The sequence below is a fragment of the Marasmius oreades genome, chromosome 5 (genome assembly GCF_018924745.1).
Source record: "Marasmius oreades isolate 03SP1 chromosome 5, whole genome shotgun sequence".
NCBI lineage: Eukaryota > Fungi > Basidiomycota > Agaricomycetes > Agaricales > Marasmiaceae > Marasmius > Marasmius oreades.
The window spans coordinates 177,079-204,943 of NC_057327.1; the positions used below are offsets into that span (position 1 = coordinate 177,079).

Below are 27,865 nucleotides of genomic sequence, written 5' to 3' on the forward strand. Positions count from 1 at the left end.
GTGGAATGTCAGTATTGCGAGACATCGATAATGTAATCTTGCACGTACAGAATCCATTGATCACTGTCTTCACTGAATGCCTTGAGCTTTGCCTGCAAAAGCGGCAACGGTTCCGCTCACCCCTAGCTCATACCTCCGGCAGAGTCTTCGATGCATCCTCCTTCATTTTCGGCGAGAATCTGTCATGTATTCATCGTTAGTTTCAGAAAAGGGTGAAGGAAACAGAGCGTACATTCTGTACTTCTCGATCCTTACCTCACTGTCTGCTGGAAACTCATATTCCTTCTGTTTTTCGGGATCGAGGGATTCTCCGGGCGATATCGCCATTTGCGCGACCCAGACTGACAATCGAAAGACTTGACTACGAAAGAATGATCCGGAAAACGAGGCAATGGTGAGGCCCGCAAATACAAATACAAGGCAGCACCTGCGGAGATGAGTGTTGCCGTCAAACGACGGGAGAACAGATGTGTTGGCGAGGGCTGCGTTGTCGAGGTCGCTGCCCAAGGGGAATGTTTCAGATTCATGTCTGGATGCATCGAGTAATCTTCGGAGCGGGGTGCGCAGGAGGTGACAAATGTGAAAAAAAAGAAATGCCAGTTCGCCGTCGTTGTTGCTAACGACGGCGACGAGCGGCGGTACAGAAACACGAGAATGGACAAGTACAAACAGCAGACAACGCGAAAGACATGCGGCTATCACGTGTCACCGTTTGTAATAGTGTGACAATGGGTTTCTGTGACAAACCTTCTTCTCGCTCCGATGAACGTCCACACCATCCTCCTGTATATTATCTACGTCAACCCCTCGACAGATACCGTAATCGAGACAATCAATCCAATTAGATACGCAGTCGTCGGAATTTCCCTCGACGAAATCGTCCAAACATTGGTGGACCATGCGGAGGAGAAGGCACAGAAGGAGGCTCCCGAGGGTGGCGTCGACGGGAAGTCTACGGTTGATTTTTTGGCAATTGTCCTTCCGCAGCACCATTGTCCCTCATACTCCGAATTATTCCTGGGTTCACTAGTTACTGAGTAATCAAAGACGTGTATCAAAGTTAGTGTACATCAGGTCCCTGGCATCCACTGCGTCCAAAGGGGATTTACGCACAGCGAATTCAGCGAAATGCGAAATCACAAACATTTACAAACACCAACTGGCCTCAATGTTCCCAGATTCGCAGCCAAATCTGAAGTGGTTTCCACCTGCTCTTCCTTTCTGGGAGTTGTTCTTTCCGCATCGCTGTACTCGAAGCCCGGGAACATGTAGCGTTGAATGACTTCTGGAGGGGTCGCGACTCGCCAGGTGTTACAACTAAGCTTCTTCTATGTTCGACAAATCCATAGGCACCCCATCACCAACATGGCCATATGAAGAAGGTGAGGAGGCCTCCTCCTCCGTAGACGACGGCGAAGAAGATGAAGCCAAAGCACTTGAAATACCCAACGTAGTAGCTATATCCACCAACCCCCTCGCCACCCTCCTTCCACCCCTCTCCGCATTCCTCTCCAAGGACACCCCATCTGTCAACACCGGCGCTCTCGACAACGATCTTCTCGTTCCTGTTCTCGACGTGGACCTTCTCGAAGCTACATCAACTGATGCTCCTGTTTGCGTTTACGTTCAACTTACCAGAAAGTCTCCCAAATTGGATTTCCCACTGGTAGGTCCTAACATCAGACCGTACGGCGAGACATAAAGCTGAATACATGCCATCAGATTTGTAGCGAAATTGGACCTGTGCAGAATTGGATACTCAAAAATGTCCGTTCATCCCACTTCGCCACTACCTCAACGTACCTGGTCTATTGACACCGAGGTGGCCCGCTCGCATTCGATACAGATTACCTCAAGTGTTTGCATCAGCTGAACATTGCAATGAACCAGGATGGAATTCAATGAAGACTGAAGATAGGGTCATCACGACGATAGGTTTGGACGGGTTCATCCTGAACGTGTTCAGCCGCTCAACGTTCATTGAGCAGGCAAACCGTCCCTTGACGACCCCTCGTAGGATGATTATCTGCTACACATGAAGGCACATGTGAGATGGTCGAGGCGTATCATGACAGGAACGGGGCACATGGCATATACAGGCTCTACTACCGGTATGAGCACCTTTCTCTTCTGTTAGATATACATGATACATGTGGTACGTAGTTAGACGTCGAGGATAATCAATTCATATGATGTGGTTTTTCTGTCCTTTGGTGCCCTCGTCTTCCTCGTCCTCCGAATCCTCAGTTTCATTAATCCTGAGACTATCACAGATTTTATTACAGATATGCATCATGGAGAATTGCTTGATGCCTTGTTCTCCATGGTCACCAGGTCCGGCGTTCCTGTCATGCGTAGATTGGTGAGTAACTACCTGATGCCCTTCAGTTTTACTTACCCTTTCTCTGTGTGAGCCATTCCATCAAAGAGGATGCGCACTGGCATACTGTCCAAGACACCAGGAGAGGCTGCCCGTAATCCGGTCAGCAATTATCCGTATTATAGGAACAAACAACATACACTGAAGGTCAGCAAATACCCGCTCTCCGTTTGACCAAATCAGGCTGAAATGTGCAAATGCAGACATCGTCATAAAAGGAAGAGTTTGGCGGCTGGATTGCTGAAGGGTGCCACTGTACTTCGTGACCTGAGTTGGTCTCTCATGCTCAATAAGCCAGGTTGGCCCCAAGCGTTCCGGTAGCGGGTGACCAGCTGTCTCGCTCCCATCATTCCCGATATCCTCGCTATCTGGTGGGTCATTGTCAAAGACGCTGTCTTGGATGGCGAAGTCCTCCTTGGTAAGGCCAGAGGCCCTGGAGGGCGTCGAATCAATGACAACTTCGCGGGCAAGGAGACAATCGGTAACAATGAAATCTGCTATGTTGCTTAGAAAAATGGCAACTTCAGGTTACTAATGAGAAGACCATACCGTCTGAGAACGATTCACCCGTTGTTCGTGCGTTTGCATAAAATTCTTCTAAGAAATATTTCATGCTGTATTGGACCTCCGTTTCCTTCACCAGATATTCGGCATTTGTCACCATATGTAGAGGTCGAGCCTGTGCCGCTATAGTCACTGGCTTAGAGCGCAATGCAAAACCTCCTGATGGTATGTTTGCATAGCGCTTGGCTACAAATCGTTCCCCACCAATCTTCAGCTACAAATACCGGTCAGAGTCACGCAGATTGAAGTTCAAGAGAAAGACTTACTTTATATACCAGCTTTGAGGTTCCATGAGCACATGGGACTGTCACAATTTCTGCCTTCTTTGTATCACCCGCCTCCCACTTAATGTCCACCCAACCTGATTCGAGCACATTTACATGTGCCAACAACAGTTTGACTGATTCAAAATCATCATGAGTGACCCCGTCCTGTCCCCCTGAAACCGTGGCCGAGACAAGTGCCCGGGGACGGAATGTTGATTGAAGAGGGGCATCTATAGGTGCACGGTGAGATTTCCCGAATCTACCTGGAAATATTGTCTTACCAATTCGTCGACGCACAGTTGATGTCATAGATGCCAGGTCATCACCCGCCGATCTCTTGCCTCGTCCTTTGCTCTTCCCACTTACAGGCGTACCTCCAAGTTCAACTGGAAGGCGACCGTCCCTTTCCTCAACCTTTGAGATCTTCAGAATAACCGACACAATGAGAACTACAATGTTGCCATTTGTAGTACGTGCCGTCTTTCCAGAGTCCGTTGGCGGCTTGAACCAACTTATCTGTCTGGTTGGGAGAGACAATGTCACATCATGAACGCGACCGAGAGTGTCATACTCAGTGCATCCCATAAGAACATTATTCCCGGGAAACCGGATATAGAAGTCATCGCTATAAGTTTACTATGAGTGAGATGGTGATGGTGGTGGCAACAAATTTATACCCTGTCAACCTCCCTGACGTTGCATCTTCCCAGATGTTTTTGTTGACCTTCTCGACGTGTAACATCACTGCTTCTATTAAGCATCACTCAGCTCGGCAGTGGGTAAGGAGCTAAAAATATGAATACCTTTGAGAGTAAGTTGGTCTGAATGTGTGTCCGCGAGACGACCAATTGCATGAATTGGCTTGACGTTGTTGTCTCCATGAAAGGTTAAATGCAAGTTGACTCGGCGTCCAATCCCGGTTTTAGCCTCCTTGATTTTGGCGTACTGTTGCTCCCGCTCCTGCTGTATCTTTTTCATACCATGCATGACATATCCAAAGTTACTGGTGGGTGTAGCACCAGAGTGTGTCGTGATATTGGCTGAGTTAACTATAGCAAGAGCGTGATCCAAGGGTGACTGCAAAATAGAAGACGACGGGGACGTGTGGAGAATTGGAGCCGAAGATGTCGTAATCACTTGTGTTGACTTTGGTAGCGGAGGTGGCATAGCTACGGTGTCGTCTGATCAGAAAGATTATAGTTAGCCTGTGAGAAAATAAAGTCAAGGACTACCGCCGTAGCTCACTCTTTTGCTTGCATGCACCACAGTAAACACCCTTTAGATTCTTGCTACACGAACCACAACCAGTGCATTGCGGCATGTTCTGAAATGGAGTTGAGCTTCAATTCAGATCTGCATTACATGACCAAAGAGCGTACCTGGTATTCCTTCTGTTTTTCGGGCTGGTCTTTGAACTGGACATCCACAAGGTCGCATTTCGCACACAAGCCCCGCTCCGTCTTGAACTGGAATATGTCGAGGCAGCCTGATCCTGGATCTACTCCCTGGCACTTGGTGTGATTGTTGGCATCAGACATCTCTGCACAGGATATGGTGAAAGTATGATAGGTGTTAATGGATGGTTACGAGCATTTGGGCCATATTTATACAATGAGCTCGGTGATTGAAAAAACGGGACTGTGTTACTGTACAATGAAAAACGTGATGATGGAATAGGAATATGGTGGCCGGTGGAGTCATTTCTGCATGCGAATGGCCCATGCATGGTCTCTTGCCCGATTTGCAAGTGCCACTACTTCAAGTGCTTGCTGATAAACTGTGGCCAATCTCGGGTGAGTCTCCTCTTTTGTTAAACAGTGGATAGATGCCATACCTGCTTCGTTTGAACATAAGCTACAGAGTCCCTCGGTGAACGTAGCATTCACCTGTTCTGCAAGACGTCCACATCCACAACATTGGTCAAGTTCCTGAAAGAACAGGCATTATTGCCCAGTGTTATTGCTCACTGGATAAAGACAATGGAAAACACACTACCGCAATAATAGACCGTATCTCGCCGGGTTCCATGTTGTTCAATAGTAAGCAACGAACACATAGACCAGCGTGCATTTTGTTTGGGAAATTGCTTTTACAGTCATCTCCAGGTATTACGGAAAAGCATTGAGTAGAGGAATCAACTTCTGCATCTGCTTGATAGCTAGTTGTAGTCGAGTCTATCATGGGCAGGAGGAGAAAGAATGCAGGGCACAATACACGTCGTTGTTGCGTATTATGTAATGCACTGCCATGATTTCGAGTCAACTTCAGTCTTCCATTCTGCGTTCAATGTCCTCATTATCCAGTGATTTTGTCCATATAAAAGCAAGAGAAATTCTTTGCCAACTGTCCACCTGCTTGCCACACTCTCATTCTTACTCTCATCCTTACTATGGTTAATGACACCGGTGCTAATGGAACAAACATTGGCATCTGTAAGTTTTCTCTTGTTTTTTCGCCAAACCCCCGAATTGAATATCTATTCAGGCCCGTCTGATGCTGAACTGCGTGCAGCCTTTGAGAAATATACTGAAGAGAGGTTGAAATGGCAGGAGATGCAGTCACGGTTGACTGCCGAGTTCAATTATACACCCAAGTGAGTTCTCAATCATTGCGCTCAGAGTTTTATACCCATCGTGCCTCCTTTAGACGAGCTCTTATATTCAAAAAGATGAAAGAGCTCGGGATACACAACACTGCGAGAAGACATGCAAAGAGTTGGAGCAAAAGCGTTATGAAAACATTTGTCATGACTGAACTGGACAACGATCTGAATAAACGGAATGGGCCGGCTACTATTCAAGAGATCATGGCAAAGAAACATGTAGTTGTCCCAATGTAACTCATATTTCCTTGCCTTAATTGTTATTTCGTGACTCAAGAATGTTGCAAATTACAGCGACTTTATACGGGGTGTGATGAAAGACGAGTATCCCGAGGGTGCCATTCTTCGTGCTCCAAGCAATCGCTTTGGAAAGATTCCACGAGGACATCATCTTGTTATAGGTCCTTGGCAAGAGCTCCATGGTGACGGGCATGAAAAATTATCCAGCAAAGCCCTTAGCATGGGCCCTGTTGGGATTGATATCTATGGCTTTCGTCAACAGGTCGGATTTATCCAGAAGCTGGTCGTCGTGCCAAACTCGAGGCTTGCAAATGCTATTGGCCATATCCACTTAGATGTCATTGAGGAAGCGGGGTTCCGTGAGTACCGTTCCAAGTACCGCCTCATATTTGACCCTCTGATCCTCCGTTTTGTCAGGAATGCCTGTTCAGATTACAGTCGACAAAGGTTCTGAGACCGGTGAAATGTTCGCTCAACAGGAAGCCTTACGGTAAGCTAACTCCAAGCTTTCCGTTATCTACCGAAATTTTCTGATTTAACATGATTACAGAACAGCATTTGGGGATTATGACTTGGAGAAATATCCGTCCTTCCGTGCTCTCCAGAGCAAACACAACATTATGATTGAGGTTTGCTGGAAGTGGTTTCGGAAGTTTTCAGGTGTTGAGTTACGTGGTGTTATAGAGGAGGGGAAGACCAACGGGCTATTCAATTCAAGCTATCAAATGCATTGGTACGTCCATGCCCAGTATAGAGAGAAGACTGGACTTACCCCGAAGTGTTCAGTGATCTTTTTCATTGGCTCTGGCCCAAAATCGTTCAGTCGGTTTTGGATGACTACGTAAAATACTGGAATGGACATCGAACTCGGAAACAAAATGACTCACCCATGCCATCCGGAACAACTCCAACTCAGGTCATGCAGTGTCCTCAAGACTACGGCATGGCAGATGTTGGAATTGATGTCACCCCCGAGGCCATCCAGTTGCTTCGAGAACGCCTCCCAGCTCGTACCGAAATCCTTCGGTGGGTTAGTGACGAGTTTGAATGTGTCGCCCAGGATGCCTATGATGCAATTGGGCAACCAAGCTTAGAAGGATCACAAGCTGTTGCGCGAGGGTGGGAGATATTTGCACAGATGGCAGAGGCCATTGAAGTGCTCATGCATGGCACAACATAGTTTATTTCTTCATCTATAGTACCGTATACATAGTGCAAAGGCAACAATGTCCCTGTCTAGCCAAGCAATCAACCCCCTTACGCCAAGCAATCTACCTGTGAATGATGTCTGAGATCTGAATCAGCGGAAACGAGGGGAGGGACTATTCTCGTACATGGTGTTGCCTGAGGAAGCCAAAAACACCAAAGAATATCTCTGAATGTCAAAGTCCCGACCTCAAAAATATTGCGGTCTCCATGTATAACGGGGCTGTGCATAGACAGTCAGCAGTTCGGACGGCGAAGGGTGTAACAAGAGCAACACCGATGATGAGCATGAAGATGCAGATGACAGCAGTGGTCACCTGTCCCTTCCCAATGTCCGTTCCAAATCAACATCGCGTTCATCCTTTGTTCAAGTTGAATAAACACGCGATTGAGAAGGGTAATCGAAGATTGAATCATAGAAAATTTGAGAGTAAATTACAGACATGGTAGCAAGTGTACTCACCAAATTTCAGAGCTTAGAAGTGACAGCCGCTCCGTCTAGCTGCTGTCGAGGAGGCAATGGCGCGTTGCGCGTTGCTGGCAATGGCGCTGACTAATTTCACTGGGGGACATCCCACCCAAAAGTCATATCGTATTACTCATCTACCTTGGTCGCCATCCACGCCAGAGGCCGCGGTGATAAGGGTGCTGGGTGCCACCTAGCTGGCAGTGGCCAAGGTGTAGAGGGCGCAGAAACCAACCTGGAAACAGGCCGCCCTGGGTGACGGAATGAACGAGCCTGTGTGCGGGCATGATCACTGGAACTTCCTCATCAGCTCTTGGTGACGAATGATTGTTTGAAGTGAACAAGAGCTACCTTCACGGTTGCGATCCTCTTCGTCATGACTCCATACCTGGTTTACCAGAGTGAGAGCGAACAGCGCCTGTTCCAACTTCCGTATCTGATAAGGGGGCGGGAGGGGCTCGTGTTGGTCCTGGTCAGCACTAAAGGTTTGAAGGATATGACGGTTGCTATGATTTGAACAAAGTAACACTCACGGGCAAATTATTCCCCTCAGATCCAAAACTACTGAATGCCATTACACTCAACGTGAACACCGTGTTCCGTGTTCCTTCCCTTCTCTTCCGATCACCTGTTCAAACTGAAGAAATTTTCGGTAAGTAAGATCCGGAATCCTAAGGTCACTTCGACGAGGCTGAAGAGAGAACTGCGCCGGATGCAAGTCGTCGTGCACTTACAGTTGCATTAATTGGAGACTGGTATCGAACCTTCGTCACCTTTCGGAGAGCTTTCAACGCCTCGTATTCCCAGACTCGAAGACAGCAATGTGTAAAGAGCAACCCCAGAAAGGAAGAGTAGATGTAAATAACACCGATGCGGATGTTCAGTGACCAGTGAAAGCCTGGGAATAATTTGGAGTACGAGGGACAATGGTGCGGCAGAATGACAATTGCCAAAAAATCAACCGTAGACTTCTCGTCGACCTTACGAGGGGCACAAAGTTCAAAGAGGTACCATATATTGTGTCAGTCTTTTATCATTTGTTGTAAAAAGTATACTCAAACCATCATAGCCTCACGGACCCGGCAGGCCTAAGTTTAAAAAATTCTGCGCGGACATCAAGCAACAGCCTTTGGAAGATTATGCCGAGGACCTAGATCCAGATCTCACTATTCAGGAAGTTCTTTGTCCAGCCGGACAAGATATACCTTCCCGAAAACCCCTGCTTGTTACTTTTCATTTGTCTCCTCTACCTAGGCGTTGGAGGTGAACCCTTCTTGCGTCACGTTCCTCGCCAAAAAGCTTCTTGCTGAGGACTCGGGCCCCGATGACGACAATTACATCGTCATCAAGTTTGCCCGCCGTTATAACAAGGAAGCGCATGTCATGATGGGCGAGCTAGGATTTGCACTGAAGTTACTTGGTTATTGCCCGTTGAGAGACGGAGAGTCCCCATATGACAATTTGGTGCTATTAGCCATGGAGTATGTTGAGGGTGGGACACTCTACGAGCAGTACGAAAATCGCGTGCTTCCTACGCATGTCAAACGGGATGTTCAAGAGGCCCTTCAAGTCCTTAATGGTGCTGGTTATATTTTTGCGGACCTTCGAAGACCGAACCTGATTGTCCGAGAAAGTGATGGGAAGGTTTTGTTGATCGATTTTGATTGGGTCTGTCGGGTAGATGGGGGGATGAGGTATCCATTTCATTTGTCTCAGGATGTTAAGGACAGGTCGGGGGCAAAGGATAATGAAGTTATTTCTTTGAAACATCAGGAGGGAATGTTCGAGAAGCTGTGAACGAGGCCTGTATCAGTGTCTGGAATGGTTATATCGATGTTTCCTTTCCTTGTTGTGTTGTTGCTGGAGTTGTAATCGTTTTGTTTTCTGATACCGTCACTGTACATTAACACACACTTGAATGTTTCCAGACACCCTTGCTTCTTCCCCTCCTTCGTCAGCGAGGAAGTCAAGCTTGCCTATGTGAAGGCGTTGGACGTGAACCCTTGCGTCTGTTGAAAGGGTGAGGCTTGGCTTCTGTTTTTTCTTGTTTTTCTTTTTTACTTGATGGCGCTATCCTCTTTGCAATTGAATATTGATTTCCGAGGCCTGAAAACCAAGGTCGTTACGTACCGGTACACCATTCTCACCGCTAGAAGAAGATTCATCTTGGGACGTCCGAGCACAAATGAAGACCAGACGACACTGAGTAGTCACGCCCGGATAGTGTATACCAAGTCGTTGTGCGGGTCATCATTAATCATTAATCATTCAGCGAGTTGAATGAGGTAAATGATTATAATGAATCCACAATCCGCGAAGGGAGCTGTGGCTCAAGCGCTCAAGCGCCGCCTCACTGGTCAGCGCACTAGAATGGAATCCCCCTCAACGGAGCTGATGTCAGCTATTGTTCGCTCTCAGACGGCCGTCAGTATGGTACTAAAGATACTATACTTGATCTTTACCATTCTGTTTCGATTCAGTGCAAGAACCGGAGTCGGATGCACATCCGCAATCGAACACTCCGGCAGCACTCAATTTCAAGCGTCATTCCTACTTACCGTAAAATGGAGAGATACCGAACCGTGCATTGAGATTCAAAAAGGAAACCTTGGGAGGAATTTTGGAAGGATCATTTCAACGCACAAGGGACACGAGAACAGAAAATGAGATATCAAAATGCGGATTTGTATTATCTAGCAGCATTACTACATGTATAATATACAAGTTAAATACCATATTACACAAGGGGAGAGGAAAGCGATCTCTAAGCCCTTACTAGCAGAGCTATCGTCAGGAGCACTGTGTATGTGAACGGTCGTAAAAACAGAGGCTCCGTACAAATGAAGCTTTGTCGTGAGGGGGTTGGGGGGGGGGGGGGGGGGAGGATGGGGAGAAAGAGAAAACCGTTCGCCATAAATACATATCAGTTGTCATGCGAGTTAACCAATTTTTTGTCCTCCTTCCGAGAACACCACAAAAAAAAACGGTTTTCCAAAAAAGAAAAGAAAAATCTCCCGAACCCCAAAACTTTTTACTCGCTCACATTACGGACCTCGACAGAAGTCGACTGAGAGTCGCCCTTGTTCTCCTTCTGGTTATCCACCTGCTTTTCAGAAACTTCCTTTGGCTGCTCCTCCTCACCGACGATAGTCGAAGCGCTACGGTTATGATGTTTGAAGTGAGGAAGATGCCAGCCAGGAATGTGGTAGTGGTGACGATGGTGGTTGTTGCATGGTTTGGCACCTACGGGACCTACGCCCCGCAAGAAGATCAAAGCCAAGATGGCAGCGCCGATACCAAAGCCGAAGTTGACCCACATCGCGGCGTGATGAGCATCTAATCTCTGGTTCTGAGGGATGTCGTTGGGTGACACGCCGAGCTCCGTGGCTTGTTTTAGGAGGTCACGGTTGTAGGCGATTGTGGAGATGGATACTCCGAGTGCGGTTCCGAGCTGATAGTTAACAAGGGTCGGTCAGCGGGAGATACAGGTTAATTAATCAAAGTCTTTACCTGAGTCATACCCTGGAAGACAGCTCCAGCGACGGATTGTTCGCTTGGTAGGGCGACCTTGGCGACGAAGATGGTTCCGGTCGGGAAGACGAAGTCGGAGCCCAGCACAGCAAGGAGGGTGGCAGGGAAACCGAAAGCCCAGTAAGTTGTCGATGGGACGATGAGGGCAAAAAGCAGAGGTGCACCAGCGGTGACCACTCCTCCAAGAGCTAGTAAATCGGAAATAAGCAATCACTCGGTAGGGAGAATGTATACAAGAACACTTACCCATGAGGGTAACAAGAGATAGACGACCGACGATACCCGCGATGAGCAGATTACCAGCAAAACCGACGATAAACATGGGAATCAAGCGAACCATGGTGAGGATGGGGGAGAGACCGGAGTAGTTCTGGTAGTAGAGCAGAACCCAGAGAGACCAGCCCATGAAGCAAGCGTAATCGAGGAAGGCGATGACGAAGGTGATGCCGACTTGACCGTGTGACCTTGTCCATAGTGACACTCGCATGAGAGGTTGAGGGGTGGGGAGCCAGGAGAATGGTGAAACAGCCTTTCCATCATGAACTCTCTCGAGGAAGCGTTGCCAAAATACGTAGAGAACCGTAAGCAAGACACCGAGGATGAGGAGTGTGTCGATGTCTGAGGGTACAGTCAGGACCAATTAGCAGACGAGCGAGGATGGACGTACAAGGGTTGGCCCAGGTGCCAGGTGCACTTTCACCTTGTCCGAGAACGAAGACAATCAATACCAGTCCTGAGATGGAAAGAATTCCACCAATCCAATCAACCCGTTGATCCTCTTCCTCTGACGGCTGGTCAGGGTCAATGCACAGGTATCCAATCAGGAATGAAACTGCAGTGATCGCTGCAGAGAAGTAGTAGATGGATCGCCAGGTAACCCTAAAAAAACGGATGAGATATAATTCATAGTAGAACGAACACGGCCGAATGAAATTATACGCACGATGTGAGCTGAGTCATGACACCGCCGAGTGCCATACCAAAACATCCCCCAATGGGAGATGCCCCGGCGAAGACTGCAAAAGCCAAAGAACGGGCCTTCGAGGGAGGGAAGACATTTGCCATGATACCGAGCTGAAACGATAAGTGTCAATTCCAACAGACATTGGCAAGATTCAAGAAAACAAGTCTTACAGCTGCGGGAATAGTAGCTGCAGCGCCACAACCTTGAAGACCGCGAAGAACACTGAGTGTGATAGGATCTGATATTGATATCAGGGACCAAAGCATTCAAAGAAAAGACGCGATAATACCCACCGTTTACAAAACCGCACGCCAAAGTGAATCCGAATAGCCACAAGAGACCCAATTCAAACAACCTTTTCCTCCCGTACAAGTCAGCGAGACGCCCAACCAACAACAGCAGACAACCCTATCAATGGAGTCGCGTCAGGGAGCGGGAAAAATCGGAAAATGTTTGGAAGCACATACCGAACTGAGAGGATATGCAGACACCACCCATCCGAGGTCAGATTGATTTGATTGGAACTCCCGTTGGACTGCTGGAAGTGAAATCGATGGACCCGTCATGTTCAATGTCTGGATAAGAAGGGTCAAAATGGATTTCTACTTCTCCGAAGAAAACTTACGTTGACCAAATTTGAGAGAGAACAGGCAGCGACTATCATACATGCGTGGAACGTTGAAGGGGGTTTTGCTGGGTTTCCTGCGTTGTCTTTGACTTCGTGATGTTTATGCCAATCACGGTAGGCCATAATGTGGAAAGTCGAAGTCCTGTCACGGTCGAACATGGCTGTTTCTGCTTCTTTCGACTTGAAGTTGAAAGAGGAGCGAGGGGATAGAGGATAGTTCTAGGCACGGCCAGAGCTTTTTATAAAAAGATAGTCGCAGGCATTTTCGTGCGTGACGGCCTTGTAGCTTCAAGGCATAGTCGAGTGGGTTTGCGGGAGTGCAGTTGCGGAGGCCTTGGCTAAGTGATAGTGATGGTTTTGTGATAGTTTTTTCCTCGGTATGTTTACGTACATTCCCGGTACCTGCTGCCCTTTCAATGGGCGGCCGATGCCACAAGCGCAAATGGCTGTGTTTATTTTTCCCACCGTCACATTTTTGCTCACTCCTCGGGCCACAGGGTCACGCCCGGCCGCAGGTCATTACACGTTTCCCATCTAACCTTATTCAAGACCGAGGAATGCTCTGCATCATGACATCCAAGAATGAAGATACTATCTATAAGCCAGATCAGCTGGCCGAGGTACCCTCCTCAACTCCTTAGTCAAGGCTAAATGTTCGTTCAAGGTATGCTTTTAGAATCCAAGTACAAAGGTGATTTGTTGATGAAGATGAGTCCAGTTCAAATCATGATTTCTAGCCTGGGAGGAGGAGGAGTTTTTTTACACGTAGGGAAAGGTGTTGTGCTCAGGACCTCGTGGATGTTCAAGGGTGTGGGGTCCGTCGCGTTGCGTCTCTTGAGACATCCCTTACGGCTATAAATTTACGATTTACAGGTTCTTTATCGAGCAATGAACTACTCAAGGTCGAGTTGTGCCTGCGGTTTCGACGCCCAAGATGCCATCGACACGAAGATTTCTTTACCTTACGCCCGCCAGGATTCGTCAGAATAATGCTCGCGGTACATGGGCTGCTGTCCTAGCGCTTGTAATTCGAACACGGCATTCTCAACCTCAACGTCAGTGCCATACTCCAATCGGAGCTGCGTGCACTGCTCTACCAGTACACTTGGAGCTTACCAAAGATGTCCTACCCGCTTTTCGTTCACATTAACGACCTGATCTCAGAGAGACGGTGCCGAGTGCTTCGAGTCAATCTCTGTCGATCCCCTCGGCTGGCTGAAGTCAGAAACCTAGTCTCCACTTCTTGCAAGTTTTGAAATGTGTACTGAGGTAACGCATAGCCTCAAGTATTTTCACATGAGTACGTGCTTCCGATTTGATAGAAGTTGATGTTTTCTCACCCCACCCGAATGCACAGCAATGATGTCGCCTTTCACAGTTCACGACTTCAAGCCCAGTGTTTCTTGACTTTGTTCTCCTAGCCAGACGTCCTTGTCGTTTGCGATATCTGTTGACATGGCCTACGCGGTCCGTGAGGCGTCCACTTCCAATGAGATCGGATGTCTGTAGCTGGTACGTGGGGTACATTCAAAAGTACTGTGCATTACACCATTGAGCACTTTCTCAGGTACGTATCGACCTTCACTTGTCCATTTCTCATCTCAATCTTAATCTCTAGCCTCCAGGGGGTTGATTCACCCCTTTGGATCATTTGCAAGAAAGGGAGGGAGGGAGCCTGCGTGGGTGTTTCAAAAGTTGGGCCTTACCGTGTACCAGTAGTGAGCGTCAGTGACATATAAACCTGACCAGAGGGCCGTGACTGGGCTGTGTACTCGAACAAACTATACCTTAAAGCTGCGCCTGTTCCTATCCCTACCAGCAGTAGAGGTCTAGCTATAAACTCTATCTAACACAGGACTTACTACTTTACAGATATCATCAAAACATCCTGAATTCAAATCATGATCCATGATAACATCACGTTTCACTCCCGGCAATGGTTTGCCGCCGAATCGCCTGTCAACTTGCCATGCGCCGCTCAGATGTGCAGACCTGTCAATTATCCATAACTCTTGGATAACTGCCATGGAAGCGGGTTTTGTGGAGCGTGGGATTTTGACAGCTTAATGGAAGTCTGTGTTCACAGCCTCATTCGCGCTCCCGGCATACACAGACTTCTTTCAAATTTGTTCCCAGAATGATTGAAAGGAAAACTCAAACGATATAAATTGCGAAAGCATAAAGACGAGTCACCGAGAATTCATCGTTACCCTTTTCATCACGCTCTAAACACCTTTTCATTCTTCGCTTCCCGCCCCCCTTCATTCCAAAATGGGAAGTACTAATACGTTACTGCAGCTGATTTTCTCGTCTGCATTGTCGGGCGCTGTACGTGCATCATGATTTTTCCCCCATTGGCGCGTCTCTGACTTTCTACTGTCTTCGTCAATTTCTATAGGCCATTCATCAACTCTTCAGAACTCATGAACCGACGAGGGCAACACTTCCCCTCTACTTGACATTACTCTTCCTGTCTCCTTTCTGTCTTTCCGTTGCCATTTCATCCGATAATTCCACACCACTATCGACGCCACTCTCATACATTTCCTTCTTCGCATGTTTAATTGCATCCATCATCACATACCGCCTCTCGCCGTACCACCCTTTAGCAGATATCCCAGGACCTAGGTTGTTCAAGATATCTAAGCTGTGGAGAGCCTATATATGTTGGACGGGAGAACAACATCGGGCGTTGAAAGCGCTTCACGATGAGTACGGAACTATTGTTCGGACTGGTGGGTTGACAAGCTTTTTGCTTATTTCCTATTTCCGATTTTTGTGCTTATCAACGGTCATACAGGTCCAAACGAGGTGTCAATCATTGATGTTTTCTCTATGAAAGCTGTATTAGGTCCCGACGGGCTTCCGAAAGGTCAAGGTACGTGATTTTTTTTTCGTATTACGCATTGATTTCTCTTTTGATCGGTTTAACTCATTTTACACTTTCTTTGTTCCTTTCTAGGATACCAAGTCCGCCGAGACGTTCGAACCGAGGGAAGCCTACTCGAACTTATTGGGGATCCTCATGCTGCTCGTCGAAGAATATGGAATCGCGGTATGAGTACTGAATCACTTCGGGAGTATGAAGTCATCATTGCGAGGAGAGCGAATCAGCTTGTGGAGGCGTTGCAAGCTCGAGATAAGATTGATTTGGCTAAGTGGCTGGGATATTTCACGTCAGTACTCCCACTTTCTCTCTCTCTCTCCTTCTGTAATGCTGACATTCATATCTCCCTAGCGTTGATTTCATGGCTGACATGGCGTACGCATTTCCCACCTCATATGATTCACCTCCATTTTTTTTACTGAACTTCATTCTCATCCTTCAGATTCGGAGGCACTGCCGGTCCTCAAATGCTCGAGAACGGATGTGATAAACTCGGATTACTCTCCTTAATCGAAGTAGCCGCAAAGACCTCAGAAATACTCACACATATCTCCTGGATCTCGCTCCTCCCGGGTTACCAAACGGTACTCGCAAAGAACGTTCAGCGGATGTTGGATTTCGGTCGTGAATGGTCAAATTCCAGGGTGACTTCCGGTGCGCAGACGAAGGATTTGTGGTATCATCTTGTGAGTTCTCGATCTTTCCCCCTCCCTTTGTTCTATGGGTTACTGATTCTTTTACAATAGACAGACGAAGCTGGGATTGAAAAGACACCACCATCCAGAGAAACGGTGACGAGTGATAGCGCCCTGGCTATCGTAGCTGGTTCGGACACCACTGCGTCCGCGATGACCTGTCTGTTTTGGTTTTTGCTCGCGAATCCAGAGTGTTATAAACGGTTACAGAGGGAAGTGGATGAGGTGTACCCGCCTGACGAGGATGCGATGGATACGTCGAAGCATCCGAGGATGAAGTATCTCGGAGCTTGTTTGTGAGTGATTCGTGGTCATTCGATCAGCGCGAATTACTTACTTATACTTTTTTCCCCTCCTTTAGGAACGAAACACTACGGTTGATTCCACCTGTTCCTTCTGGTGGACCTAGAACTGTACCTAGAGGAAGTGGAGGAAAAGAATTGGCTGGACAGTGAGTTTGTTTATTCTACTCTTGATATTCCACGTCTGTGAACTAACTAACTATCCATAGCTTCCTTCCCGAAGGCACTCAAGTCTACATCCCTCCATATTCCGTCCACCGCCGTCCTTACCACTTCTACCCTAAAACCGAATCCTTCCTTCCATCTCGCTGGTTATCCGATCACGAATTCAACCCAACTTCCAACGCTCCCTCAGACCCCCGGAGATCTGCCGACGGTGCCGGCGAGGAGGAAATTCTAAACACTGAAGCCTTCATTCCTTTCTCATACGGTCCTACGAGTTGTGTAGCCAAGAACCTCGCTCGAAGGGAGATGATGATGGTGATAGTTCTGCTCATACAACGGTTTCATTTCCGGTTTGAGGAAGAGTTTGAATGGGAGACGTGGCTTGATGGGATACAGGATTACTTTGTGGCGTTAAGGAAGCCGTTGAATGTTCGAGTCATTAGTCGGCCCAGGTGTTGAGTTGGGGGTGCGGTGCGGTGTGGTGGGTGGGCGTTATTCGTGGTCTGACCTCGATACTCCGAGAAATAAGGAGAGAGAGAGGAAGGGGATTTAGGGTTCTGGTTTTGTTGTATTGTTATATTGTTGAATAATCATCCAGCTGTATCCGTACTTACACATGTAACGTGTGTACCTTGTTTTGCTCAGGTTTGGGCTGACCCCACACTGTGCCGGCGGAAAGGAACCATACGCCGCCGGGTTCCTCTCTTATAGTATGGCCCTACAGGTTATAACACGTTACACCACCTCAACGCCACAGAATAATTCTGTATCTCATCAAGTACGTCTCCCACCCAAACCCGTCCTCAAACTGGAACTGGAACCGTTGGATGGGAAATCATTCAGGCGAGATTCTCAGTGAGCACACGTTCCCTCTCCCAAGCGGGAATCCTTCCGACTCGGAGAAACCAGGTTAGAGGGAGAAGGGGATCTCGGGAGTGATTGGATATAGGTCCCTAGTTGTATCCTTACATGTGCTTGGGCGGTCCCCACACTACTGTACCGGCGGGGAGGATCTAATACCACATTCCTTTGTCATATGGCCCTACATACTAGCTGCCAAAAACCTCCGAGTCGGGATATTCATCAAGTTTGAGGAATGGGTAGAAGATGTGGAATACAGGATTTTACGGCGTTGCGAAAATCCGGTTCACTGGCGTCGTTAGTTGGCCCGGGTGTTGACTTAAGGTTATATTTATATTCCCTCGCACCCGGGTGATGCCGACGTCGATACTCCGAAAGAAAAGGGGAAAGAGGGAAGGGGATTCAGGATAATCGGGTTTGTTGATAATCATTCGCTGTAAGTAACTGGTTCAAACACTATTATGAGGTGAGGCCGTGATTTTGATTCCTAGCTGTATCCACAAGATTTCCGGGCGGACAAATCACAGCTCCTGCCAGGTATACATTCTATCGTTTCTTGGTAAATGTTGCTGACCCCACACTTTTCTCGGCTTCCTTACTCGCCAGAAACGATTTGAAACGAGACGTAGATGATAAAATACATCATACAGCGATACTAGGTAGCGTTGGTACTTGTGCGCACATCATGATCAATAATGATTCCCGCATTCTAAAGCTATATAGCTCAGCGGGGGAAAAAAGACCGGTTAAATCTCAGGCATGTCTTGCCGCAAGATCTTCCATTGTACAAGTTTCGTCATGCCATGCCTAAGTGATGATTGTCGTATACTGTATACTGGGGGGACCACATTCAGTGTAGACATGTAGGGACGAAAGTTCCCGGAGCCCCACCGTCCCTGTGCATACTACAGAACCCCGCCCCTCAAAGTCGGCCGAGGAATTTTGTGCACATCGGTGTCATTGAACAGTATTGCGCGACGCTGGTTCTTCGGGGTCGTAGAGTAAAAGAATAATCTTCCCTGACGATAATGTCAATGACCGACAATCTCCTTCCCCGCACTTGAAATGACCATCAGATTTCATAAATCACCCACCCCTACAGCCCGTTCCATTCTTGATGATGATGGCTCCTGGGTAGGTTCTTCGAGAAATTATATCGTCAACTTGAAGGACGGATGGAAAATTCTTGTGGATGGCAGGCACATTTTAGCTTGAAAGTGAGAATGTACAGTGAGAAACGGTCCGATGAGTCCGTTCTCCATCTGTCTCGCCGAGTCTCAAGGGCTTTCTGAATCTGCGTTCAGAATGGCTCCGGCGAGCTTTCGTTTCTTTCAGGCTTGCGCTAGCGCTTCAAGGGATCATACTTAATTTCTTGAGTTCGTGCCTCTTCAAGACCTATAATGGACTCCCAATCTTGACGCACAGTACGTACCGGGGTATAGCGCGTCTTCCCATCGGCCCGACTTGGTATATAGTTGCATCCTAGTGCACATAATTACTTCACTCACAGCATACATGATTGGAATGGAAAATGACCCGAGACTTGCTCGATGCGGTTCCCCAATTCTTACACTAGACTTCCGTGTTATGACTTTTGGAATTGAATGGCTAACACTACAATGCATCTATCTATCTTCGTACGCTTGCGGCAGTGCCATTCTGAGTGGTTCAAAACGTTCATCCATTCCGGATGTTTCGGCCCGAGCTTCAAGTTCATCCACGCAGCTGTGACAGGGAGAACCGGAAGAATCTTACTTGAAGTACTTGAAGTGCGTAGTTACGGTTCAAATCCGTCGATACTAAGCGGGGGTAAGTAATGGACTATTATTAACGAGGCGCAGAGCCCCCTGATACCAACGCTTTTCGTTTGTCCCAAAAAAAACACCACTAAATGCCTACATGCACTTGATGGAAAGTATTCAAATGAGTCTACTTAATGAGATGAAGCTGGTCAGACTTGGCATTTTCCCGCGTTTATGAGAGTTTGACATAAACAAAGCTTGGTTTCTCGATTATGTATGGCTATGTTCGGCGGCCGGCCCCTTCTTTTCCCCTACCGACCCTTCCATGCCATGCACCTTGTTGCGCTCCCGAATTATTGTGATTTCTGCCGGGTTTACGTTATGCAAAGCTTGACTAGGGCGTAAAAGATAAGCGCTAATCAACTATGGCTGAATCTTTCCTCTTCCCCGGAGTTGCTCATGATCACCAAAAGATCGAAGTTTATAGCTCAAGGCAGAAATGAGGAAATTGGAATGGAAGATGGGTTGACGGCGACTCGTCGAAATTAAAATTAGCGCTCTGATGTTTGAGCCAGACAACCGTCCGCTGCACCGCAAGTGAGCCTTCAATCACTACAATACATATACAATCCCTCAGACCTGAACCTCAGGGCCGCAAGGGGAAGTGTTTAATTGATACAAATCGCGAACAAGCGCAGGCTAGCGGCGGTTGAACTCGTTCAACGAGGAGGACCCGAACCGAACAATGAGGGCTGAGGGCTTGGTATAGAGTTAGTAATACTAGTAGCTACAGAGACTTACTAATTAGGAAAAGGAAGAGAGGACGCGTGGAAAGCTACGGGGTATTTTGTTGGCTGATATGATCAATAATGACGCTGTGCTCAAAGATTAAAAAGGCCAAAACAACTGCAACTGACGAACTTGAGGTTTCGATAAAATATAATGCTGGCTCGGCCCAGTTGAAGGCAGTGCGAGCTTGCACTCGAAAGTATAAAAGAGAGAAGAACAAGGACGAATAAGGAATCAAAATCTGGACGGAAATACCTAATGCCACGTATATTCTGATAGTGATACCCATCATAGTTCAAAAGACATGCGGTGATTTACACAAACCCGGTAATTGACCTCCCATCCGGTGGTAAGACTATTTCAAGTCCCGGCCAATCATACAATCATGCATCATGCATCATGAGTCGTCGGACGGGGGCGAAGAAGCCTCGACTCATACAAAAAACGGCGGGAGTGACGATTGTCGTCTGTTGTCTTCTTACTTTTCTCCCAGATCAACGAAAGGCGAATATCGCTCGTTTCAACGCACGGCCCGTGCCACACATGTAAATGACCAACTCCTTCTGATTTCCGAATATCCGTCCCGTAGCCCTGGCTTTTTTCTTTCGCATCATCGGGAGCGGAAACGCGGGTTAGGAAATGGGTATGGTCAATGGTTTCTTGTATTTTCCTAACCCTTTCTCCCTTCCCTAGTACGCCGCGAATATGTCTCATTCGACACACCGTCTCCGTGTGGCCTTGTAGGAAGAATGTAATGAATCCAGTATGAGCTGCCGCAGACTACATAGAGCGACTCGGACGATCTCCTTCTGAATATACTTTATAACTACTAGCCACGATTCGTTATGGTTCGATCCGGAAATTCACAAAGGCCATATTCCCGTATTTTTCTCCGGATATCCGTCTTTGGCAGTCCTGACGTCATCGCAACGGAAATACGCCGGGTACGCCTTGTGTTTTTTGTTGGTTTTACCAAGTTTCTCCCCCTTGAGAGATATCGTGTGTGGTCATGTAGGAAGAAAAGTTCAAGGTATCTAGGCAACTCAATAAGCGCAAGTTATTCTTGAAGTCTGACTCTTTCCGCCCTAAATTCTTTTTCGCATCATCGGAACGGTAACACGGGTAAAGAAGAAGTTGGAAGAAAATAGCTATGGGATTACCACCAATTAATCTTCAATCAAGCATCATCATCCCACTCTGTAAATATGTAGATGACTGATTCAGAAAGCGAAAGCGGAAGACTTCGGGAATACGTCTTCCATACTTGCTTATGTGACGTCATTGAGCAAGGACTAATAATTGCAACGGGGATCACCGGCTTCGGGAGTAGGGAGAAATTACCGTCTGCCGAGTTCCCCCACTGTTATAGCGTATAGTGTTGTACAAAAGTGTCACCCAACTGCGGATATACCCTCTCCTTTCTCTGACATGCCACAGCAAACTCAGTCTGTCCCGAAAATACGAATACTGTACGGTGAATTACGGCTTCTTCCAAACCGCGGGTTATAACCTGAATACGAAAAGTACATAAGTCCCTGTGTAATGACTAGAGCATGGCTTCACCACGTTCTTGACGATCGGTGAACTCTGAAATTCATTCGACTTCTTCAACTCCGCCGAGAGAGGGGAAGGTGGTCTCGGGAGAATCGGTTGTTATATTGTTAATAATCATCGGTTGTACCTCGATCGATATGATGTATGTAGGTCCCTAGTTGTGTCCGTCACGGTAATTACACATGTACCTGGGCCGACCCCACACTGTGCCGGCGGAGAGCAAATTCCAGAAGTCTGAGCACATTCCTCTACCATATGGTCCGCCAAGTACTCCATGATATGTTTAAAGTTTATTTAGCAACTCAGCCAGTTTGAGGAAGGGTTTGGGTTATTTTGTGCCGTTGAGCGTTCGAGTTGTTGTCTTTACGCGTTAGGTTCTGGTGTTGAAACGCTGAGCGCTCTCACTGGTGATCCCGACGTCGATAAAGGGGATCTCGGGAGAATCGGCGTGTCGTAATTGGAAATATCTTAATATAGGCCGTCGAATCCATATTTCACGGGCAGAACCCAGTTACAGTAGCTATAGAAGTTGTTCCCCTTCCAAGAGAGTTCACCTTGAGTATGGTTTCTCAAATGTGGTTTGACCCCACACTTTGCCTAACCTTGGGTCCAGGGGGTCCCAGTATCCCGGATAGCTTCTTCTTCGAGGAACTTTGTCAGAACCACAGACCTAAGGGATCTTGTGGTTTCTCTTCTTCCTTGGGTTGAAATCCCGACAATTCCTCAGTACTTCGGGTTCCAAAGGTTTAGCCTTTCTGATATTTCCTATATACACAGCTGTTTTCTAGGTCCAGTGGGTAACGGTCCGATGCGGAGATGCCGTTGGACCGTTTCTCCATCCTTATGGAAGCGTTCAAGATAGTAGCCTAGCGGCTTCGGCAAGTTGTTTCGTTTACATTACGTTTCTCATGGGCTCCTCATTTTCTCAATTTATAAACTCAAGTGACGTCTCTTAAGATCCTCCGACTCGGATTCTTCAGGTACGTATGTATCGTGGCATACTGCATAATAGTATCTGATTCATTACCCGGTTTTATGCAATGAGTCTTCATAGGAACCGGCCCGACTGACCCCGCGTCCTACCGCCCTCAGTGCACATATCACGACCATAACATATTTCCGAATTCATGTTGTTGGAATGGAAAAACGACAAATGAACCTCGAAACTTGCTCGGTGCGCATGTGGCTCCCCAAGGTCCTTTACGCTCGATTCTGTCGCGTTTATGACTTCTGAAATTGAACGTTTGAAACGGCGAACATTACCCGGGCGTTCTAGTGAGGTGGTTCAAATGTTCACCCGGATGTTTCGTTCCGACATCCGAGCTTGCTGTAAACAGTGAACACAGTGTGCACAGCGCGTTACAGTTACAATCGAATATTGATATATGATGCATGAGGAACCGAGAGAATTTTAATCTTACTCCAACTGCGTAGTTACGGTTCGAATTCGTCGATAAGCGGGGGTAAGTTGGGGGGTTAAGTATTAATAACCTCGCGCAGACTCGGAGTTTCCCTTTCCCCCCCCCCCCTGACACTGACGCTATTCGCGATCGTTTGTTGTTGCAAAGGATAAAAATAAATCGCATGGTAGCATTTAAAAAATGAGTCTAATGAGATGAACCTGGGAGACTTGGCGTTTCCCCCCCACCCTCCCTCCTCGCGTTGTGGGCTTGTTTCGACGTACTTAAATAAAGGTTGGTTATTAATGTCGGATCCCCTTCTTTTTCTCTGGCATACTCATACACACCTGGTTGCGCTCCCGAAATTCGGTTACAGTGATTTTACTTGCCGGGTTACGCAGACTTGCTGAAGCGCTGAAAGGTGGAGCTACGGCCCCGGGTCTGCGTTTTGTGCTATGATGTTATTTCCGGGAGCTGTTCATGATCAGAGGTGTAAGTGAACTTCATGCTTTGAAACTTAAGGGCCGCAAGGGGGTAACCTCCAAGTCAGAAGCGACGGCGTTCAATCTCGTTCAACGGGGACCCAAACCGAACAAGAAGGGCGGGGGGCGGACTGATTGCTAGTCTCTAGATGGTGTTTCAGAACTTACATTTTGCTGATTAGAAGAAGAGGAGCTCCACTGTCAGATGGTAGTACGGGGTATCTTAAATTTGTTGGTTGATATACGTATGATCAGTCTTAATCAGTACTCGAGTATTTGTATTTATACCACGCACGCATGACGTAGTGTGAAGTTGTAGCTTGCGACTCGGTTGGGGACTTTTCACCCCCCGTTTCAACGCAAGTTCAACAAACTGACGAAAACTTCCGAAGGGCTTCAATAAACTGGGCTCGTGGGGGTGGGAAGGTGTACTTAAGCATAAGCCGTTCACTTCAAAAGTATAAAGGGAGAAAAAAAGCTTCGAGGACGAACTTTATCAAGGTTTCGAAAGAAGGGTAACAATGACAATACCCAGGTCTAGCAATACCTCATAAACTTCATAGTTCAAAGCTCATGCGGTGGTGATTTGCACAAACTGAATCACAACAACCCGATAACTAACCGGCCCATCAAATCAAATCAATCACGGGTTGGCGAAAACCGGAAATGAAAGATGGAGGGGGGGGGGGGGGGGGGTTCTCGAAAACGGTACATTGGTATTGATTGGTACATAATATAAACATAACCATATTGCGGGAGTGGCGATTGTCTCCTCCCGCCCCTTGCCCCTTGCCAGTGAGGCCTGCCGCCCTTCAGCCTTCCAGATCAACGAAAGGCGAATATCGCTCATTTTCAAGTTTTCAACAACAACGGCGTGGCTAAGCAGTCACTAGTCACTAGTCACTGGCAGGCCAGGTAATTGTACATAGATGTAGATGTAGATGTATATATCCGTCACAGTCAATTTATATGTATATCTTATAAGAAAGAAGGTAAAAAAAGGATCTACTTAGATCTACTCCGACACTCTCGCCTAGCCTTGTGATTTTCCGGATATCCGAGTCAAAAGGGTGTTTGTTGCCTTTTGTTGTTTACTTTTTTTTAAATTTTACTTCTCTCCTGGGCGCCAACGAAAGGCGAATATAGCTCATTTGGACGTACCGTGCCTTTGTAAGTATAAGTATACGTAGGGGAAATGTAGTTACTCTAGGCAACACGGAGAGAACTACGTAGAGCGACTTGGAGGCTGAGACTCTGCTTCTTGATATACTGTCTATCGCTGTAGTCTAACTCTAATTACGGTTCAATTCGAAATTCGTTAAAAAGACATAGGCATATCCCGTATGCTTCCGGATATTCAAATATTCAACGGTGGGTACTTGGTCCTACGTCATCGGAAACACGGGTGAGAAAAAAGAAGAAAGAAGAAAGCTGGGTATTGTCGGCTTTTGAACTTTTGAATTTTGGATGATGCTGTGTGTTTACTGTTTACTCTTACTCTTCTCCCCCGCCCCGCCTCGCCCTTTGAATTCTGAGATCGACGAAAGGCGAATATCGCTCATTTCGACCGTCCGTACCGTTGTCCTTGTCCCTTGTGGTTATTGTATTATCATAAGTATGTAGTTACTTACTCTTGGCTTGTACAATGTACATGGAGTGAGGTGCCGCAGAGCACATTGCTTAGTATGATATTGTCTAGGAATTAGCGACGATTGGTTTACTTGCGGTTCAGTTCCGGAAATTCCTAAAGAGCCTTTCTCCGGATATATTAGGACATGAAAAGTAGTGTAGTGACATCATCGGAAATCGGAAAGGTCGGGACGGAAACACGGGTAAAGAAGTTACGGTAATGAATAGAAAATAAAATAAAAATAAACATAGAAAACCAGAAACAGAAGAATGAAAAAAAAAACAGACTATCGGGAATCGGGATTACGCACTTCGTATCCAAGCACCATCATCTCAACTGCGTAAAATGTAAATATGGATAGAGTAGCGTCATCGTTTGTTTTATCAAGGGTGCAGATCTTCTGACTGGAACCGTGACCCCAGTGCCGAAGTTCTCAAGCAATTATAACATATTAGCTTGATTACTGTAAGGTGGGGAAGCGAACACTGTACATTGTACAGTTGCCATCTGCTTGCGGTCCAAGCCTGCGTAGCGTTGATAGCATCACCCGACTGCTGTTCAAACGTTCATGTGGGCCATATATGTACACGTACCCTCTCGTTTCTCCGAAACCGTGTACTGTTATGGCCAGGAGGGGGGGGTTTAGCGCGATAACGCAGGTTGAGGGGATGAGAATATGTAACATAGTGGTCCGGTCATTTACTGGAATAAGAATTTCCGCCGATCCGGGCAGTACAGCGCAGCCCCTCCCACCTAGTATGAAACGAATTACGGGCGGAAAGCAGAGCTTTCACTGCATCGTGTTTCATGCCCATGTCCATGTTCTCTACGTTATATATTCTCCCTTAATTCCCGCCCCCTCATCGACATCCCCCCCCTTAATATCCCAACCGTTGACGTTGAATTCCTTGGAACTGTAATCACTCAAGATTCGTGTAGATCGGTACTTTGGTGGTTGGGGGGGGGAGGACTCGGCCGCTCCATGTGCCACCCTTCCTTCCTCCTACCCACATCCCTCGAGGGCGTTCGAAGTTGTACCAAAGGCTACCCTGTAAAGTTGTGGATTTTGTCGATTTGTTGATTGTCGTGAAATTCCGGCCGTTGGATCAATCCATCAACGATGCAAACTTTTTCTTCAATTCAGAAACCCAATGACTCGTCACTCGGGCGTATGTGTTGTATACATATACTTACTACTTATTGATGTTGATGTTGATTTGATTTGATTATTGAGTTGCAATTTGCCAGTTGTCAGATACCACGTCACATCGAAGCAGAAAAGCAGATCACTTTGTATTACCTGTTCCTTTTCTTCCCCCTCCCCGACTTCCCCTCTCCCTCGAGGACGGATATTACAGTAAGTTAAGTTGGTGTGTGTGCCTTGGACTCGGGGTCCGGAAAAAAAAAAAAAAAAAACACAGAAATTTTTGGGGTTTTGGAGTTTGGATCGTCGGAGCCTGTGCGTACCGTCGCCACCGTTCGTTTTATAAAGAGCGCTTTAGAGTGGTGTAGTTGTAGTTTCAGCGCCGTTGAGCGCGCTTACCCCAGGTTGGTTGGGTGGCGTCGTAAAGTGAACGTCGAAACGCTGAAAAACAAGGTTTTCGCGAGGGACTGGTTAGTGGCGATCGTAGCCGTTGACATCTCTAGACTGTTTTCGAGGGTTGATTTCGACTAGTTATTTTAGACTCGGGTGTCGGCTAAGTAAAGAGCTGGCGGGGGGAAGGCGATACTTAATAACCGTTTGACCGTGCAGATCCATGAAATCTCGACGCTCGCTGAGGTGACCCACACTCAGTTAGTGGGGATTCTCGGGGGATTTTTTCGAGCGGTCCCCGTGATAGAATGATTATAGTGAAGTGCATGACGCACGTCATATGAGGGTTGGTGGCGTACCTCTTCGACTTCCTTGGACGGCGTTTTTCATGGGTGCTGACAATTCGAGCGCCCTGATAATCCAAATTTGAGAAACAGCCTTGTGCCCCCTCGATATCTCTCGATGCTGATGGATGTCTCGATTAGAGTGCTGATCGATAGGAGGGTTTAGACCGGATATTGCGGATATTTACGGAAAAGGACAGGGCGGGGGGCGGGAGTTTACTCAACTCCCGCCGACTCCGTTGTCGGTATCAGCCAAGAGGCAAAACACCCACACAAAGGCCGACTCGGATCGAAGCTTGATGGGGTTGACGCGCCCTCGCGTCAAATTTGTCGTTTTCGAAAATCAGAGGGATGATGATCGGTTCCGTTCTCCGTCGTCCACGCAGCGTATAGCGTTCAAGTGGGTAAAACTCGGCCGAGGACGATTAGCTGATGTGGCGCGTACCGAGCTCGCAGGTTGCTCTTGACGATGGCGGGGGAAGGTCCCGACGTGTGCGGAGGCAAAAAAAGCTCGGATGACAGGTGCGAGATCGGAGATCGGACCGGTGAGCGATCGTGAACGTGACAGTGTGACACTGCAGGGTTCGCGGGTTCCTTGCCGCCTTGCTTGGGAAACTCCCAAATGGCAAGTTA

The 27,865-nt window shown here is 47.4% G+C and overlaps 6 protein-coding genes across 6 annotated transcripts; 4 read left to right on the forward strand and 2 right to left on the reverse strand.

Moving 5' to 3' along the window:
- Positions 1-1,330: 1,330 nt before the first annotated feature.
- Positions 1,331-1,815, forward strand: E1B28_008146 (uncharacterized protein; the record flags this gene model as incomplete). Its single annotated transcript, XM_043152932.1, has 2 exons — positions 1,331-1,666; positions 1,723-1,815. The coding sequence occupies 2 exons, from the start codon at positions 1,331-1,333 to the stop codon at positions 1,813-1,815; spliced, it is 429 nt and encodes a 142-aa protein (XP_043008215.1).
- Positions 1,816-2,185: 370 nt separating this feature from the next.
- On the reverse strand, positions 2,186-4,748 carry E1B28_008147 (uncharacterized protein; the record flags this gene model as incomplete). The annotated part of the gene is made up of 10 exons (XM_043152933.1): positions 2,186-2,345; positions 2,399-2,468; positions 2,521-2,874; positions 2,930-3,158; positions 3,211-3,440; positions 3,492-3,835; positions 3,888-3,960; positions 4,014-4,391; positions 4,456-4,534; positions 4,590-4,748. 10 exons carry the CDS (start codon positions 4,746-4,748, stop codon positions 2,186-2,188), a joined length of 2,076 nt encoding a protein of 691 aa, XP_043008216.1.
- An 851-nt stretch (positions 4,749-5,599) lies between these two features.
- On the forward strand, positions 5,600-7,232 carry E1B28_008148 (uncharacterized protein; the record flags this gene model as incomplete). The annotated part of the gene is made up of 7 exons (XM_043152934.1): positions 5,600-5,642; positions 5,695-5,803; positions 5,857-6,031; positions 6,090-6,411; positions 6,470-6,542; positions 6,603-6,785; positions 6,839-7,232. 7 exons carry the CDS (start codon positions 5,600-5,602, stop codon positions 7,230-7,232), a joined length of 1,299 nt encoding a protein of 432 aa, XP_043008217.1.
- Positions 7,233-8,470: 1,238 nt separating this feature from the next.
- E1B28_008149 (uncharacterized protein) lies at positions 8,471-9,521 on the forward strand (the record flags this gene model as incomplete). Its single annotated transcript, XM_043152935.1, has 3 exons — positions 8,471-8,745; positions 8,811-8,901; positions 8,979-9,521. Exons 1-3 carry the CDS (start codon positions 8,651-8,653, stop codon positions 9,519-9,521), a joined length of 729 nt encoding a protein of 242 aa, XP_043008218.1. The 5' UTR covers positions 8,471-8,650.
- Positions 9,522-10,581: 1,060 nt separating this feature from the next.
- Positions 10,582-13,223, reverse strand: E1B28_008150 (uncharacterized protein). The gene is made up of 9 exons (XM_043152936.1): positions 12,845-13,223; positions 12,687-12,794; positions 12,513-12,627; positions 12,390-12,457; positions 12,199-12,329; positions 11,923-12,134; positions 11,502-11,873; positions 11,235-11,443; positions 10,582-11,175 (listed from the first exon to the last, which is right to left on the reverse strand). Exons 1-9 carry the CDS (start codon positions 13,004-13,006, stop codon positions 10,756-10,758), a joined length of 1,797 nt encoding a protein of 598 aa, XP_043008219.1. The 5' UTR covers positions 13,007-13,223; the 3' UTR covers positions 10,582-10,755.
- Positions 13,224-13,343: 120 nt separating this feature from the next.
- On the forward strand, positions 13,344-17,355 carry E1B28_008151 (uncharacterized protein; the record flags this gene model as incomplete). Its single annotated transcript, XM_043152937.1, has 12 exons — positions 13,344-13,511; positions 13,566-14,147; positions 14,205-14,414; positions 14,466-15,175; positions 15,246-15,582; positions 15,648-15,725; positions 15,810-16,023; positions 16,086-16,109; positions 16,177-16,420; positions 16,481-16,725; positions 16,791-16,880; positions 16,941-17,355. Exons 4-12 carry the CDS (start codon positions 15,119-15,121, stop codon positions 17,353-17,355), a joined length of 1,704 nt encoding a protein of 567 aa, XP_043008220.1. The 5' UTR covers positions 13,344-13,511; positions 13,566-14,147; positions 14,205-14,414; positions 14,466-15,118.
- Between the last annotated feature and the right edge of the window lie 10,510 nt (positions 17,356-27,865).